Source organism: Talpa europaea, assembly GCF_964194135.1.
Source record: "Talpa europaea genome assembly, chromosome: 9".
Taxonomy (NCBI): domain Eukaryota; kingdom Metazoa; phylum Chordata; class Mammalia; order Eulipotyphla; family Talpidae; genus Talpa; species Talpa europaea.
In genome coordinates this window covers 58,250,962-58,265,364 of record NC_140076.1, presented here as the reverse complement: position 1 = coordinate 58,265,364, position 14,403 = coordinate 58,250,962, and the positions used below count along the sequence as shown (strand labels likewise).

The 14,403-nt window shown below is 40.4% G+C and overlaps 1 protein-coding gene across 1 annotated transcript in view; it reads left to right on the top strand.

Annotated features, from left to right (window-relative positions):
• Positions 1-14,403, top strand: part of ROR1 (receptor tyrosine kinase like orphan receptor 1) — a gene marked incomplete at both ends in the record, with an annotated part of 381,045 nt that overhangs the window by 206,759 nt on the left and 159,883 nt on the right. The window contains one exon of the mRNA XM_084242691.1: positions 8,012-8,083. Coding sequence (XP_084098817.1) covers positions 8,012-8,083 — 72 coding nt within the window. The remainder of the gene's footprint in view (positions 1-8,011; positions 8,084-14,403) is intronic.

The following is a 14,403-nucleotide window of genomic DNA, read 5'->3' as shown; positions in this document are numbered from 1 at the left end:
TTCAAAAACACAGTTGTTTTTGTTTTTGATTAAAACACAGCTTGAAACAGAAGTATCCTATTTGAGGTTCAAATACAAGTAAGATTTTATTGATGTCAGAGTCATGCTATTTCAAGTAGATGTACCTTGTTCATCAAATATTCTGTTTTATATCTTCTGTTTCTTAATTGTTCCCTAAACAAGCAGGTTGTGTTGATTGAAGTCATTAACCTGTGCATAGTACCATGTTGGATGAACAATTATTTTCTCTTTTTTCCAGAGCCAAGTATAAATTAGGATAGTAAAAGGAACTGGGAAATTCAGAACCTCTTAAACAAATTACACTACCCCATTCCCAGCAGATATTTATGTTGCTAAGGAGATGAAAGCACAAAGACCCAGTGCTGTTTGAAATATTGACTTAGAAATATTTGAAATATAAGGTTAAGAGCCAATCACCAGGCCTAGGAGAGGTGTTCCCTGTTTTTAGTAGAAGACTCCTTTTATTAGTCAAGTTCTACAGGCAAGGCAGATATGTGATTATGACAGATGAATACATACCCACTATAGACCAGCTTTTATTTTTTTAAAAAAGATTTATTTATTCATTCATTCATTCATTTATACAAGAACTGGGGTACAGGCCAGATGCACAGGAGGGTGAGAAGATTCACCAGAGACAGATGAATACATACCCACTGTAGAACAGCTTTTCTTTTTTTAAAAAAAGATTTATTCATTCATTCATTCATACAAGAACTGGGGTACAGGCCAGATGCACAGGAGGGTGAGAAGATTCACCAGAGACAGAGCAGGGGACAGAACAGGCGGACTGAAGAAATATATTGCTGAGAAGAGCAGCGGGCGCGACAAGAGAGGTCTGCCATGCCATGTGGGACCCTCGCCAGCCTGTAGGGATCGAACCTGCACTGCAGAGGCTGCAGACAGCTTCACAGCGCTGTGCTCAACTGCCTGAGCCACCCTGGAGGCCCTAGACCAGCTTTCTTTCTCCATGATGATAAGGACCTTTCTGGCTTGGTGATTGCCTTATTAATTCTCAGCTCTTCTTTACTTGTTGCAGTAAATTCTCTTTTGCTCAAAGGAAGAAATTAATTATCCAAACTTCTTTTGTCTATCTAAACTTCTGGTTCTCCATAAACTGTGTTTCATCATCAAAATCTTTGGTCAAGAGAGGATCCTCCAAGACTGCTAAGACCCTTTGCCCCTATTACTACCTCTACCATGTACACAATGTCTATCATATTAATTAATTTATTTTTCTTACATATTGAACTAAGTAAAGTAAGGATTGATCTTGATTATGTTCACCATCCAGCACATATCTTGCTCTGAGCTAGCATGGAATAGAGTATGTATCCAGTAAATACTTGTTGGGTAGATGAACAGATAAAGGAGTCAATGATCAAAGAAATGAACATAATAACATTAAACTCCAGGTGAAAGTAAGGAGTTTTTAAAGAAATCCTATCTGGCCATCTAGTTTTCCAAACTATTGGCTAATCTACTACAACTTTAGGGAGCATGCAGTACAGCTTAATTTCATCCCAACATCCCTACTTAACCAAGACTTTACTTATGTTGTTTAAGAGTCAGGAATAAGCTCTCTCACACTGTCATGGAATTGGGACTAGGAAAGTATCTTTCTTGGGTCTCTTTTTTTCTTTTGAATGGCAGGAAACTTTGAATTGATCAGAGATAATTAATAGGTAATAGATTATTATTATTACAAAATGGATTTTGGAATATGAAATGAAAGTGTACTTGGACCATACAAAAAAGGAAAGTTAAATGGCAAACTCCAACAGGCAAAGACAGTTGAAACAGCAGGATGAGTAAGAAGGAAAAATTGCCAGGAGGTACTTTTGAGAGGAAGAGTATATAATCAAGAGGGGCCAAGTAGAAACCAGGAGAAATGACTGGTTTGTTGATGCCATTGGAAACCTGAGGTATCTGTAGCACCCAAATGAAATGAATTGAAACCTTTGTGGGGAGATAAGATCACTTTCTGAGCTAAGCATTTTCCAGCATGCTCCCTCCAATTTTTTATTTTGTCTTTGCCAGCTGCTCTGAAGACAGAAGTGAACTAATTCTTTTGTTACACTAAGAAGCTCCTGAGTCTGTCAGCTTCTACTTAGTATGTTCTCTCTTTTTGGCTTTAGCATTTTCTTTGAGTTATGCATTGTATTTTTTTCTTCTGATATTTAATTCAGTACTCTTAGTGTTTTTCTTTAGCCTGGTTGGAGTGAGCGGATGACTCATAGGATGGAGAGGCCTTTTCTGTCCACTCCTATTCTTACACTGTTACACAGTTTAAATTTTTGTTTGTCTTTTTGTGCTCTTCTCCCTTTAGAATGGCAGTTTTTAGAAAAATGGTAGGGAGCAAGTCAAATTTTTTCATCCCAATTTTTATACATAGAACTGACAATACACATGTGAATTAAATGAATGACTGAGTGAGTGAGTGAATCTCTAGAGTTCTGTGAAAGAGACCCCCAAGTATGACAGCTTTTAAGGTAGTTTTTCAAGAATATATAAACTACTTTTATTTACTTTAAGATGTGTGTGGCATGAGTCCTTTAAATACAGGCATCATGTATGACCCTTAATATTGATTTAACAGATTTAAAAAATGAAATAGTATTTCCAAAGGGAAAATAGTCATTTAAGTGTGATTCAAGAAGTATTTCCTCTCCTCCCTTTATACTCCCTGCGATCCTTAATGGATTTTAGGGTTAGTGAACACAAGCATTGATGGGAGAGGTAACTATATTCTCCAGAGCTTGGAGTTCCACAGAAGACCTCTGGGGCTGAAGGAGACTTAAGATGGAGAGCAAGCGGGTACATCTTTCACCTTCCCCCAACCACCCTCTTCCCACCTATAGATCACTATTGGAGACACTCTGACTCTGCTTCCAGACTGTCTGCGTTTGATTATAATCCCCATACCCCTGCCTCAACAAGCTAAGTAGGCAAGGGCCTCACGACCCCTGCCTTGGGTCTTCAATCTTAAAATGGAGAAAATAATGGTACCTACCCTGTAAAACTGTTGAGAAGCTCCCTGAGCTCAAGCAGAGCATCTCAGACATTGAGAAAACCTAGACAACTCTTTTTCTTCATTTCTGTGCCTCCTACATATAAATATGAGGACTACCACAAATCTTGGTATATTTCAAATTTTTCTTAAACAAATGTTTTGCCATATGTACAGTACTTGTGCTATTTACAGAGTCATTATAGGTTATATAAAAATATGATTTTATATTACAATACAGGTATGCACTCTTTCTCCCTGGCTGTGTTGATAACTTCTGTAAAGTTTACATCAGAATTCCAAATTTGAGGTCATTATGAAGACATTGAGCACAGTAATTCCCCACTTCTGATTATCCCTCCTCACTACCCTCCCGAATCATCACAAGCAGAGACATTTTTCTTTTCTTTTCTTTATTCCAGAGAAGAGAGTGTGTCCCTTTGTGTGACTGACCCTGCTATTTGAGAATTCCCTGTCTTCTCCCTGAACTCAGTATCACATATCACAGACTTAAGGAAATGGAGCTTAGTGAGAGGTCAGGATGCATTTATTTCTAAGCCTCTCTGAGATGTGGCTCTATCTTAAAACTTTTCTGATTTTGGCCAAGTTGCTTAATTGCTGTGTGATTCACTTTTATCATCTGTGAAATGAGGAGCCTGAACCATATAACAGGCTTAAACAAGAGCCTTTTGCTGTCCTCTATACCCCTAAATTCTTTCACATCTCCTCTACCTTCACAAAATCCTGTGGATACAAAGAACATAGTTTGATATGTAAGTCCTGGGCCTCTGAGGTCCAGCCAGATATAACATTCTAGGATTCATTGATTATGGTCAGGAAAGACCCTGGGTAGCCTATTGGTCCCTCATGTACCCATTGCAGTCACTAGACTGACCACTAGTGAGTGTTCTGGTCTCTGCTGTGTAACTTCACATGTTGCAGGACCAGGATACAGGATGTGGCATGTCTGGGTGCTTCTTGGAAGAGCTACTGCATCCTGTAAACGTTGGGTCTCTACCTGCCAACTGCTGAGAGGAACCAGTAATCCTTTCAGAGAGCACAGGCTTTTATCAATGAGGAGGATTCAAGGCTTTCCCCCCCCTTTCCTCCAAATAACACTCCCACTGTTCAGGCTTAAATACCAAAACCTTATGGTTTGCAGAGTAAATGCCAAGAAGTCAATCATCACAGAAACTGCAAAGATAATAGCTCCTATTGATCAAATTGGGAGAAGAATGGTTTCCTCTCCTGCAGAAGTCAGGAAAGATAAGGGTTGGAGTTTTCTAAAACATGCTTAATTTGCCAAATTGAATAAAACCACATACAAACACTTATGTTCTTAGAGAACTGGTGACCAATTCAGGAAAATCTCACAAAATCTCACAAAATGAAAAGACTGGATTGGATTTTAAGGCATGTGAAATAGAAAGTCTTTCTAAAAGCATGGTGAATGTGTTATTTCAAATCTAGACAATGACATAGGAGCAAATGGGCATATGCCCACGTAGAGGTTGACTGCTATCTGCCTTATCAGAGAGAGAGGGAAGGCAGGAGAGAGTTCGAGTGTCCATTCTAGGCTGGGCACCATGTAGGACACCATGGGTCCATTATCTAATTTAAAGCTTACCTCAACCCTGTGAGATGATTTTTGTTATTCCTTTTTACAGATGGGAAGGTAGAGGTCAGAAGATGTTAAGTCACATGCTATAACCACAAAGTGACAGAAATTAGTATTTTAATCTAGATCGATACTTCCATTAAATAGTTACTGTTTCCTAGTTGGAAATACTGATTTGCTATGACCATAATAGTTTCATAGAGGCTGCTAGCCTGATATTACATATCTCATCCTTTAGGAACAGCAAGGAGAATGGTAGAGAAGCTGAATTCACGGTGCAATTCCTATGGGACTAGTACTGAGGTTGTCTCTTTCTCTAAAGTTACTCATCTTGGAATCAGTAGAGATGAAGTTGATATGTGTCACTTTTTCTTATTTAAATTTCAGCCTTCTGGGCCTCCCCTGGTGGTACTGGGGGTTGAGCGCAGCGCTGTGAAGCTGTCTGCAGTCTCTGCAGCACCGATTCGTTCCCAGCCAGCCAGCCAGCGAGGGTCCCACATGGCACGGCAGACCTCTCCTGTCTCGCCCACTGCTCCCCTCAGCAGTGTATTTCGTATTTCGTCAGTCTGCCTGTTCTGTTCCTCGCTCTGTCTCTGGTGAATCCTCTCACCCTCCCACGCATCTGGTCTGTACCCCGGTTCTTGTATAAATAAATAAATAAATAACTCTTTAAAAAAATAAATTTCAGCCTTCCTTTCAGGAAAAATAAAACATCTTAAGCACCACTTTTGTGAAAGGAATTGCTAATATTAAACTTTCACACTAAATAATCAACCTTTCTTTTTTAAAAATTATAGCCTTGGAAGATGGCATTTTCCACAAAGGTTATTCATATTTTAAAATATTCTTATCTGTTTTTACTATTATCTGAGAATCTGAACATGTGATTATCTAAAGGAATAGATTTTGAAGCTGAGTACAAAATTCCTCAGAATAGTCATGATCACTAATGAGCTTGTGAATTGAAATTATCTTTGCTGCAGCCTGAGAATCAAGTGGTAATTAGCGTCCAGGGACAGTGGACAGCAGTTTCTCTATTTGCAGTGCCAAGAATCCATTCATTTGTCATCGGCCCAAATTATTTTCAACCAGCAATTCAAACTCAGGTTAGAAAAACCAAGTGACATATAGCTAACATTCTATAAAATTAATACTGTAAGATGAAACCTATATTTCTGGCAATTTAACTGTGAGCAGCAGTAAGATGAAGCTATGAAAATATTGAACAGAAATACTGTCAAGATCTGTCTTCATCCCACCACTTCCCCAGCGTTTGCTTCCTTGCCTGAAATGCCGCCTTGGCTGCCATGCGACTATTCCCAAGCTCCCTGAAGTCTGGGTATTGCAGTGCTTCCTGAACCTTTTTGTAAGGCAGACCAGTAGTCCCTAAGACTGCAAACAAGAGGCCATTATTCAAAGAGCCAAAGTGGGTGGCAGCAAGATGGGGGTCAGAATGGTGTTGCGGTTGGAGTCATTCGTGCAGGGCCCCCGAATGTAGACAATTAGCTCTTCCTGGGGAAATCACCTGTGAGAAATACCCAGTCCTAGGACAAGTGGTTGACAGCAGAAGCTCTGCCTTTGACTGGGGTTTTGGATTAAGTAGTTTTTCTACTTCAGTGAATTTTTCCTCTTGGTTTCATAGTTTGGAATTGTGAGTATATTAATGCCATTACTGATCATCTGACTTCAGTTCCCTTTAAAAGAATCTGTGCTGTTTTTGGCTCAAAACATTGAAGGCAACTGGGGCCGTTTGGGGTGGGGAGGGTATGTGTGGTTTGTTTACTTTCTTTCCCACCTGCTTCTAGGACAGGGAGACCGGTAAGTCAAGCAGGTCCACACAAACCAAACAACCCTTGTCTCTGTTGTGTGTGGCAGGTTGACGGGAGGCCCGGTAGACAAACTAGAAGGGGGCCTTTGCAAAGTCTCAGTGGGTAAACATCCTGGTCTTGGCAGAACTCCCTGATGGCTGTGGTGACTTCTATGGCCGTGTGGCAGCGAGTCCCCATCAGTGAATAAGGAAATGTAGAAAGTGTATATAACTAGGTGAAAAAGTGGAATCATAGAAAGGAAAGGTGAAAACCAAGTCGTTTCACGGACTTAAGTACTAAGCAGACTGGGCTGCTAGGAGGTATGTGGGTGGAAGAGTCAGCACAACTGGATTTGAATCCCAAGTCTTTCACTTACTAAAGTTCACCTTGCATTCAAACTCACATCCATCTTTTGTTATTATTGTGCTGAAAAGATTGTTAGGTAGATCCCAGGTTTACTAGGCTAAAAGGGCTATAATTGTTTAAATTAATTGTGTCTGTGCTATAGTGAAAGAATGGCAAGTGGCAGCATGATGCCACATATGTAATGACCTCTGACTCTCTGAGATCTTGTCCTGCCCTCAAAGTCTGAAAGTGTGTGTGTGTGTGTGTGTGTGTGTGTGTGTACAGCCTGGCCTACTGTCAGATTACTGTAACCCTATTACATCAAAATGTGGTAATAAGATGGTATCATGGATGTCTTAAATATTCAAAACCCATGGAAACATCAATTGTGTAGTATAGTGGATTGCTGAAAGACATTGCTTTAGATTGCTAATTTGCATATTTGCTTTAATTTATGGTGGGTTTGAAAATTACCTTTTAATGTACGCTGTTACAAATGACTACTCAAATACTTAGTTTTCATTTGCCTTGACTTAAAGTTTCAATATAGAAAAATGCTATCCATTCACAAACACAGCAAATGAAATAAGCTGGAGCAAAATTTTTCTTACTCCTGGGATAACTGGGGAATGTATTAGCCTAAGCCTGGTCTTCTAACAAGAAAAGGAAGAGATTATGTTTGATCATGTTTGGTCGTTTTCTTTAATGAAATGTTGGTATTTTAATTTTCAAGCCTTTTTTTATTTTATATATTTTTTACATAATTTTTCATTTTTGCACAATGTAAGCATTTTCATCTTGGTTATAGTCCCCATACAATTCCCAGCCCCCCTTGTTTTGATCCTATTCCCTTCTTCCTCCCCCACCCCTCCGAAGTGTGTCTCTGGTTTATAGTTGTTGATTTTGATTTTTACTTTATTATAATGACTGGATCAAGAAGAAGTGGTACATATACACAATGGAATATTACTCAAGCCTGTTTTTTAAAGAGTAAACTCTTCCAATTTGGCCTGCAACTTGTTTCTCTGGATAGCCTCTGTAACTTGGGCATGGAGAACAGCCGTTCCCATTTAATATGCTACGGAATTGCAGTGGTCTCTCTCAGAAGGCAGGGCCCTTGGAAATCTCTTGTAATGCTTCTAACAGCCCATAAGTTACTGCATTTAATATTGACTTTGTCTTTCTCCCCTCCCTTCTTTTTCTTTTCAGAAACAGAGTTGTCAGTCACTGCTGACTTAGTGCCTACCTCATCATGGAACATTTCAAGTGAATTCGACAAAGGTACACAGTGGTAACACATAGAGGGGCCAAAGGAGGGGGGGGGTGTGAAGCTTCATTTTTTAATCCTGGCATGGCCTTTTTTGAAATCAACTGCTTTTTAGATCACCAGGAGGAGGCGGAGGCCAAAATAAATTCCTTGCTTACTTTGTAATTATTTAACATTTAATTACCTGGAATTCTATTTTTTTCTGGGAAGGTATTTTTCTTCTTTCCTTCCCTTTCTTCTTCTAAAATGTTTCACATGGTAAAAATGCTTCAAGATGTGAAATAGGGTCGTTTCTGACCTTCCTGACACTGCATCTAGTGGATCTTATTTAGAGGATTTGATTCCGCCTGAACCAGAATTGATCAGAGCTCTTGACTGGGTGACCTTTTACAGTTAGTATTTGATGTGATTGCAGGGTTCAGGGAAGAATATTTGAAATGTTTGTAATTGCCTGTGCATAGAGATGACAGCTTCCTGTGTGCACCTGGGGAACAGGTTCCTGCTACAAGGTTGTTGTAGTATTAATTAAGCACCACCATATGCTAAGCATTGTCTGTCCTGTGTCGTAGAGTGGTAAATCAGGGTGCATTCCAAGTCCCTGCAATCGGGTTCATCCTCACTTTCCAGCCTTTTTTCTCGTTAGTCCTCTTTTTGTTCCCTTATGCATCTCCAGCCAAATTTCTCCTTGTGTATGCTCTGATTTCTGCCTTTCTCTTGTCATCTAAATTATTCTCCTAACCTTCCTTCTTTGCCAATACACAATCTCTTCCTTCTGTGGGGCTGTAGTCTCTTTCAAGGCTGAGTATAAAGTCTATAGTAAAAAGTCTTATCTAATCCCTCAACAGGAAATGACCTTTCCTTCTTTGGAACTCTCTTCATCCTTTTTTCTGTTCTTCTCCTAGGCATTTTTTCTGTGTTATATCATAGTGATTTATATACATGTCTATCTTACCTTTAAGCCTGGAAGTCCCTTGGAGGTAGGATTTTTATCTATTTTGTCTTCTGTATCCATTACAAAATCTAAACAGACTCTTGCTCATAGAATTTCTTCAATAAATATGTGCAGAATGAGGAGTCACACCATATCTAGGGCCATGTAAATGGATGAGCCACATCAATATGTATGCAAATACATTCAACACACTTACTGCATTTCTATTTAAATTCAATAATAATACTAGATTATGGGAATATAGTGATAATAGACCTTAAAGTTCTTGTCGATGGTTTCCTTTTCTTATCTACTCTCTTCTGTGCTCATATATTCACTGGGAACTGTATTCCTCCTTTAGAAGACAGAATATTACTTAATAAAACAGTTATAAGAAAAGTTACTTTGTTAGTTATATTTAATGAGGCATTTTGGGGTGGGTGGTAGGATGATGTGAGATGTCATTTCACCTTACGTAAAAGTATATTTAGGATAAATTTTTATTGTCAAATTTTACCAGGATAGTCCTTTTCTTTTTCTTTTAAATATTTATTTATTTATGCATACTGGAGCTGGGGTACAGGCCAGAGGTGTGGGGGATGAGAGGATTCTCAGAGACAGAGTGGGGAACAGAACAGGCAGATCGACCGAAGTATACTGCTGAGGGGAGCAGCTGACAAGACAGGAGAGGTCTGCTGTGCCATGTGGGATGCTCCCTGGCCATCCGGGGATCGAACACACTCGTGTTGCAGTGGCTGCGGACAGCTTCTTAGGTTGCGTCTCAACCCCTTGTGCCACCAGGGAGGCCCAGCAGGGATAGTCCTTTTCTAATTCAGTATTAAAACAGAGGCTATGCTTCATTCCTCCTTGTCTCTAGCAACAAATACAGTGCCCAAGAGGCAGTAGATTACACATTGATTTTTTTAAATGTTAAAGAAGAAATAAAGCGTACTAAGTGTTAACCTAGTGCCTACTTTGTGCCATGCATTGTGCTAGGTGCTTTGAGTATGTGAACTTAATCAACAAGCCCCTGAGAGTACCAATAGAAAAATAACATCATTGCAGACAGTGTGGAATTGATCAGATTCCAGTTAAGGTTATAGAAGGAGACTGGTGTGTGCCAACAGGGTGGTAGACCCATCACTCAAGAACCTAGCCTGCTAAACTTTTACCAGGCTAGTACCATAATTAATAGCAGTTGCTTTTCAAGAATGAAGTAGTGTTTTGTGAGTCCAAGCCAAAGGGCTAGACCCAGACAAGTTCCAAATTCCTTTGTTCAGCATGACCTTTCCTAGAACATGGATGGCTTTCCATGGATTCTTGGTGTCATCTCTATATATAATTAGTGTATAGTCTTTAATTTCATTTTAAAATGAGAGAAAAATCTGGTTAATTCATTTTTTATTTATTGATCAATTTTTTATTGCTTCCTATACTGGCCTAGGCATTGCCTGTAGATTTAGGATAAAAAGATGAATCAGAAAAAGATCTCTGCCCTCTGTGAACACAGAGCCTAATGGGAAAGACTGATATCTTGACATGCAATCATAACCTTCTGGTCAGTTTGATAGATTGAGCTGTAGAAGGACAGTCCCCTCAATTGCAGAGAGCTGCTGGTGGAATTACCCACACACAGATCTATTGCCAGGCTGGTAGGCAAAGAGGAGAAATACCCATGTGCCAGAAAAGAAGAGCAAACTCAGTGTTCATTGAGAAGGAAATAAACAAAATGTCCCTATGGAAATATGGGAAGTGCATATGGTTCTTAGGGACTGTCATTTCAGTATCCCTTGGGGATGTTGTTGAGGCCATAGGCAGCAAGCTCCCTGCATTGGTGACCAATGAGAATGGCTGATCAGAAACTGAAATAGATTTCTATCAACCACCTGGGTCGTTGGGTTAGAAATTCAACCTAAGACTAGCATATTAAAAATGTCTGACTATACCATTACATGAAGGTCTCTCGCTGAAAACAGAATTGAAACAAAACAATAACAGCAAATTACTAATGATGTTTAATTTTAAAATTATATTTCATGCAAGAGGAAAAAAATGAAGACACCATTAGTGAGTCATTAGACAAAACAAATGGAGTTTATATCTTACAAACTGAAGACAATAGGCTAATTTAAGAGAACAGATATGTTTATTTATTTATTTGTTTGTTTATTTTTTTAAACAGAGGCATGTTTTTATTTATTTATTTATTTGTTTGTTTTGTTTACACATGCACTGGGTACAGTCAGAAGCGCGGGAGGGTGAGAGAGTTCACCAGAGCCAGAGTGGGGAGCAGAGCAGGCAGAAGGACCGAAGTACACTGCTGAGGGGAGCAGCAGGCGGCAGGAGAGGTCTGCGCACCATGTGGGACCCTCCTCTGGTAGCCGGGGAGCAGCCGGGGATCGAACTGGCACCGCAGAGGCCGCGGGCAGCTTCGCAACCCAGCGCTCAACCGCTGCGCCACCGGGGAGGCCCCGAGAACAGATATGTTTAAAATGTTTAATGATGAAAGAAGGACTAGAAACAATAGGGAAAGTACAGGGTAATATGACAAAAAGTAAATTTTAATAGAACTAAATAGAAATTCTAGAATTGAAAAAGTTATAGAAATAAAAAATTCATCAATCGGGTTAAAGAGTGCACTCCAAAAAAGAAAGAATGGTAAACTGTAAGATAAAATTGAAATAGTATGATGGTTAAGAAAATGGACTCTAGTACCTTCATACTGTGTGACTTTGGGCAAGTCGCTCAACCTCTCAGTGCTTTGACCTACTCATTTTGTAAATGACCTACCTGATACAGTTGTTGTGGCAATTGATCTAGCTAGCAATACTGATAAACTAAATGGAGGAGTAAGAACAGTCATTTTTGGTTCATGTAGTATTACTTTGGTTTTGATGGTAAAAAAGTAAATCATAGGTACTTTGGCAGACAGATAAAGAAAGCATAATTTAATGTCAATGCAGAGATTTCAAAACCTGTGTAGTCAGTCCTCAGCAGCTGCCTACTCTGACCTTCCACTCTTTAGTCATGACCCACACTAGCACCATACTGAGCTTGGTAAATAAGGTTCTCCAAGGTCTTACCCCTGCTGACTCCTCTGACCTCTCCTCTACCCCCACACTTTATCTGCACTTTTTTCCATGGCCTGCCTCTAATTCCCTAAACATATTGTTCTGTTTCCAATTTTTAGACTTTTGTTCATGCAATTTCTTATTCTTCACTTAACTTCTTTATTTAAGCATTACCTTATACATTTCCTCATCCCCTTTTCCCCACTGTGCATGCTTTTAATGGCACAGTGCTGAATAAGACAGGCCGTTATTCCTGCTTTAGTGAACCTTGCTTTCTAGAGGGGGAGACACATAATTATTGAATCCTTTCAGCAACCCATTGTCCACGCCATCAACAGTGTCTCCAGATATTTTATATGTGGGTTACTATATCTGTTTTGATCAAAATTCTTATCACATTGTATTTGAGTTTGTTATTTTGTGCCTGCCTCTTTAAAGTCAGGTTTTCTTATCAATTGATGCACCCTTCTTGCCCTACACAATGCTTGGTGTAAAGCAGGAAAACAGAGTATCAAAACATTTGCTTCAGGGCCTCCCCGGTGGCGCAGCGGTTGAGCGCTGGGTTGCAAAACTGCGCGCGGCCTCTGCGGCGCCGGTTCAATCCCCGGCTGCTCCCCGGCCACCGGAGGAGGGTCCCACATGGCGCACAGACCTCTCCTGCTGCCCGCTGCTCCCCTCAGCAGTGTACTTCGGTCCTTCTGCCTGCTCTGCTCCCCGCTCTGGCTCTGGTGAATTCTCTCACCCTCCCTCCCGCACTTCTGACTGTACCCAGTGCATGTATAAACAAAACAAGCAAACAAACCAGCAAACAAATAAATAAAGCATGCCTCTATTAAAAAAAAAAAAAAAAACATTTGCTTCAAATCCCAGTTGTGCCAATTCATAGTCACTGGTGTGAATACCTACCAGGTATTAAGCACTTGCTAAACATGTTGCATGCATCATTTGAATTCGGTCCATCCTGTGCAGCAGAACAGGCAAATGAGCCTCGTGAGGGTTTAAAGGACTTGACTAAAGGGCACCACTGGTGAGTCATGGTGCCAGCATCCATGTCTCATACAACAGCTGATAGACTGTCCCCCTTGTATTCATATCCTCTCCTCCTGTGGGGCAATAATAGAAAATCCATCATTTGGTTTAGTGCCTTTCTCTTCACCTATCCCACCTGGCTCCCCAGCCTTGCCCAGGTTCTGCTAAATGATTTTCTGTTAAGAATCCAGTTAGTGGCATATAACAGTTACCTGTTTATCCTTTCCAGCAGGAAATGAAATTTAAAAGAGACAAGACCCCCTGGGAAGAGCAGTTGAAAACTACTGTTGATGGGATTTGGGATAATATCTGAAACAAATCTTCAGAAGCAAAGCATCTCCTAAAATAAATCCATCTACAGGGGTCTAACCTCAGCTTCCCTGTGGGGGTCTTGGGGCGGGGTGTGATGAGGGCCTCTTTCCCCCTTCTTCCATTTTCAGCCACATGAGGTCTCAGAGGTTCTCTATAGAAAGCCAAATGTTTCTTTTGGAGAAAGTGCTGGAAATTGCACCCGTAGGAAGCAGAAAGGGAGGGAGCCCACTACTTAAAAAAAATACTGCGACCTGCTTCCAACTGCAAATAGTTCTCCATGCTGACAGACTGGATTTGGTGGTATTTTTGTCCTGGTTTGCTTTTTTAAATGGAGAACTGACTTTCTCTACTAGCTTAGAGCTTTACACACAAGGGACATAGACAGCATGGTTCCTACAAGCACAAGCTATGGAGTTACTCTGAGCTTCTTTTCACTCACCCATGGAATCTCTAAGGGCCACATGGAATCCCTAACAAACACATTTGCAAGTATCACTTGGGTGTTGTGCCCTAAGATAACTGTTCCCATGGTTACAATAGATGCATGCTGGCCTCACCTCAGGCCCTTAGTCCAACTCTTCCCTGAGAACTTCACCATCAAGGTCTGTCACCAGGTTATCTGCTTCAGGAGTGCTTGCTTCCTCCCCCTTCTCCCCTTCTCTGTTACTTGATTTCTCAGTGGAACATACAGAGTCTATTTAAATGGCCTATAAGTCCATTAATTGGCCTATAACTGGGAATTTTGATCATAGCTATTTCTCTTGGGGTAGCTGAATCCTTTCCTTGTGTACGTAATTGTAGGTATTGAAGCAATGGCAGCAGATGAAGGGACAAGATAGGTATGCAGCCTTGGCACTTGGCAAGCTAAAGAACTGTCCTCCTTGGACTGAGGTTTCTCAGATTTTATCCATCCTTGTGTTCCATCTTCAAAACTGGTTGCTGGTGGGAGGAGTTCTTGGGATAACCATGTGCATTTTTTTTTTTAAAGATT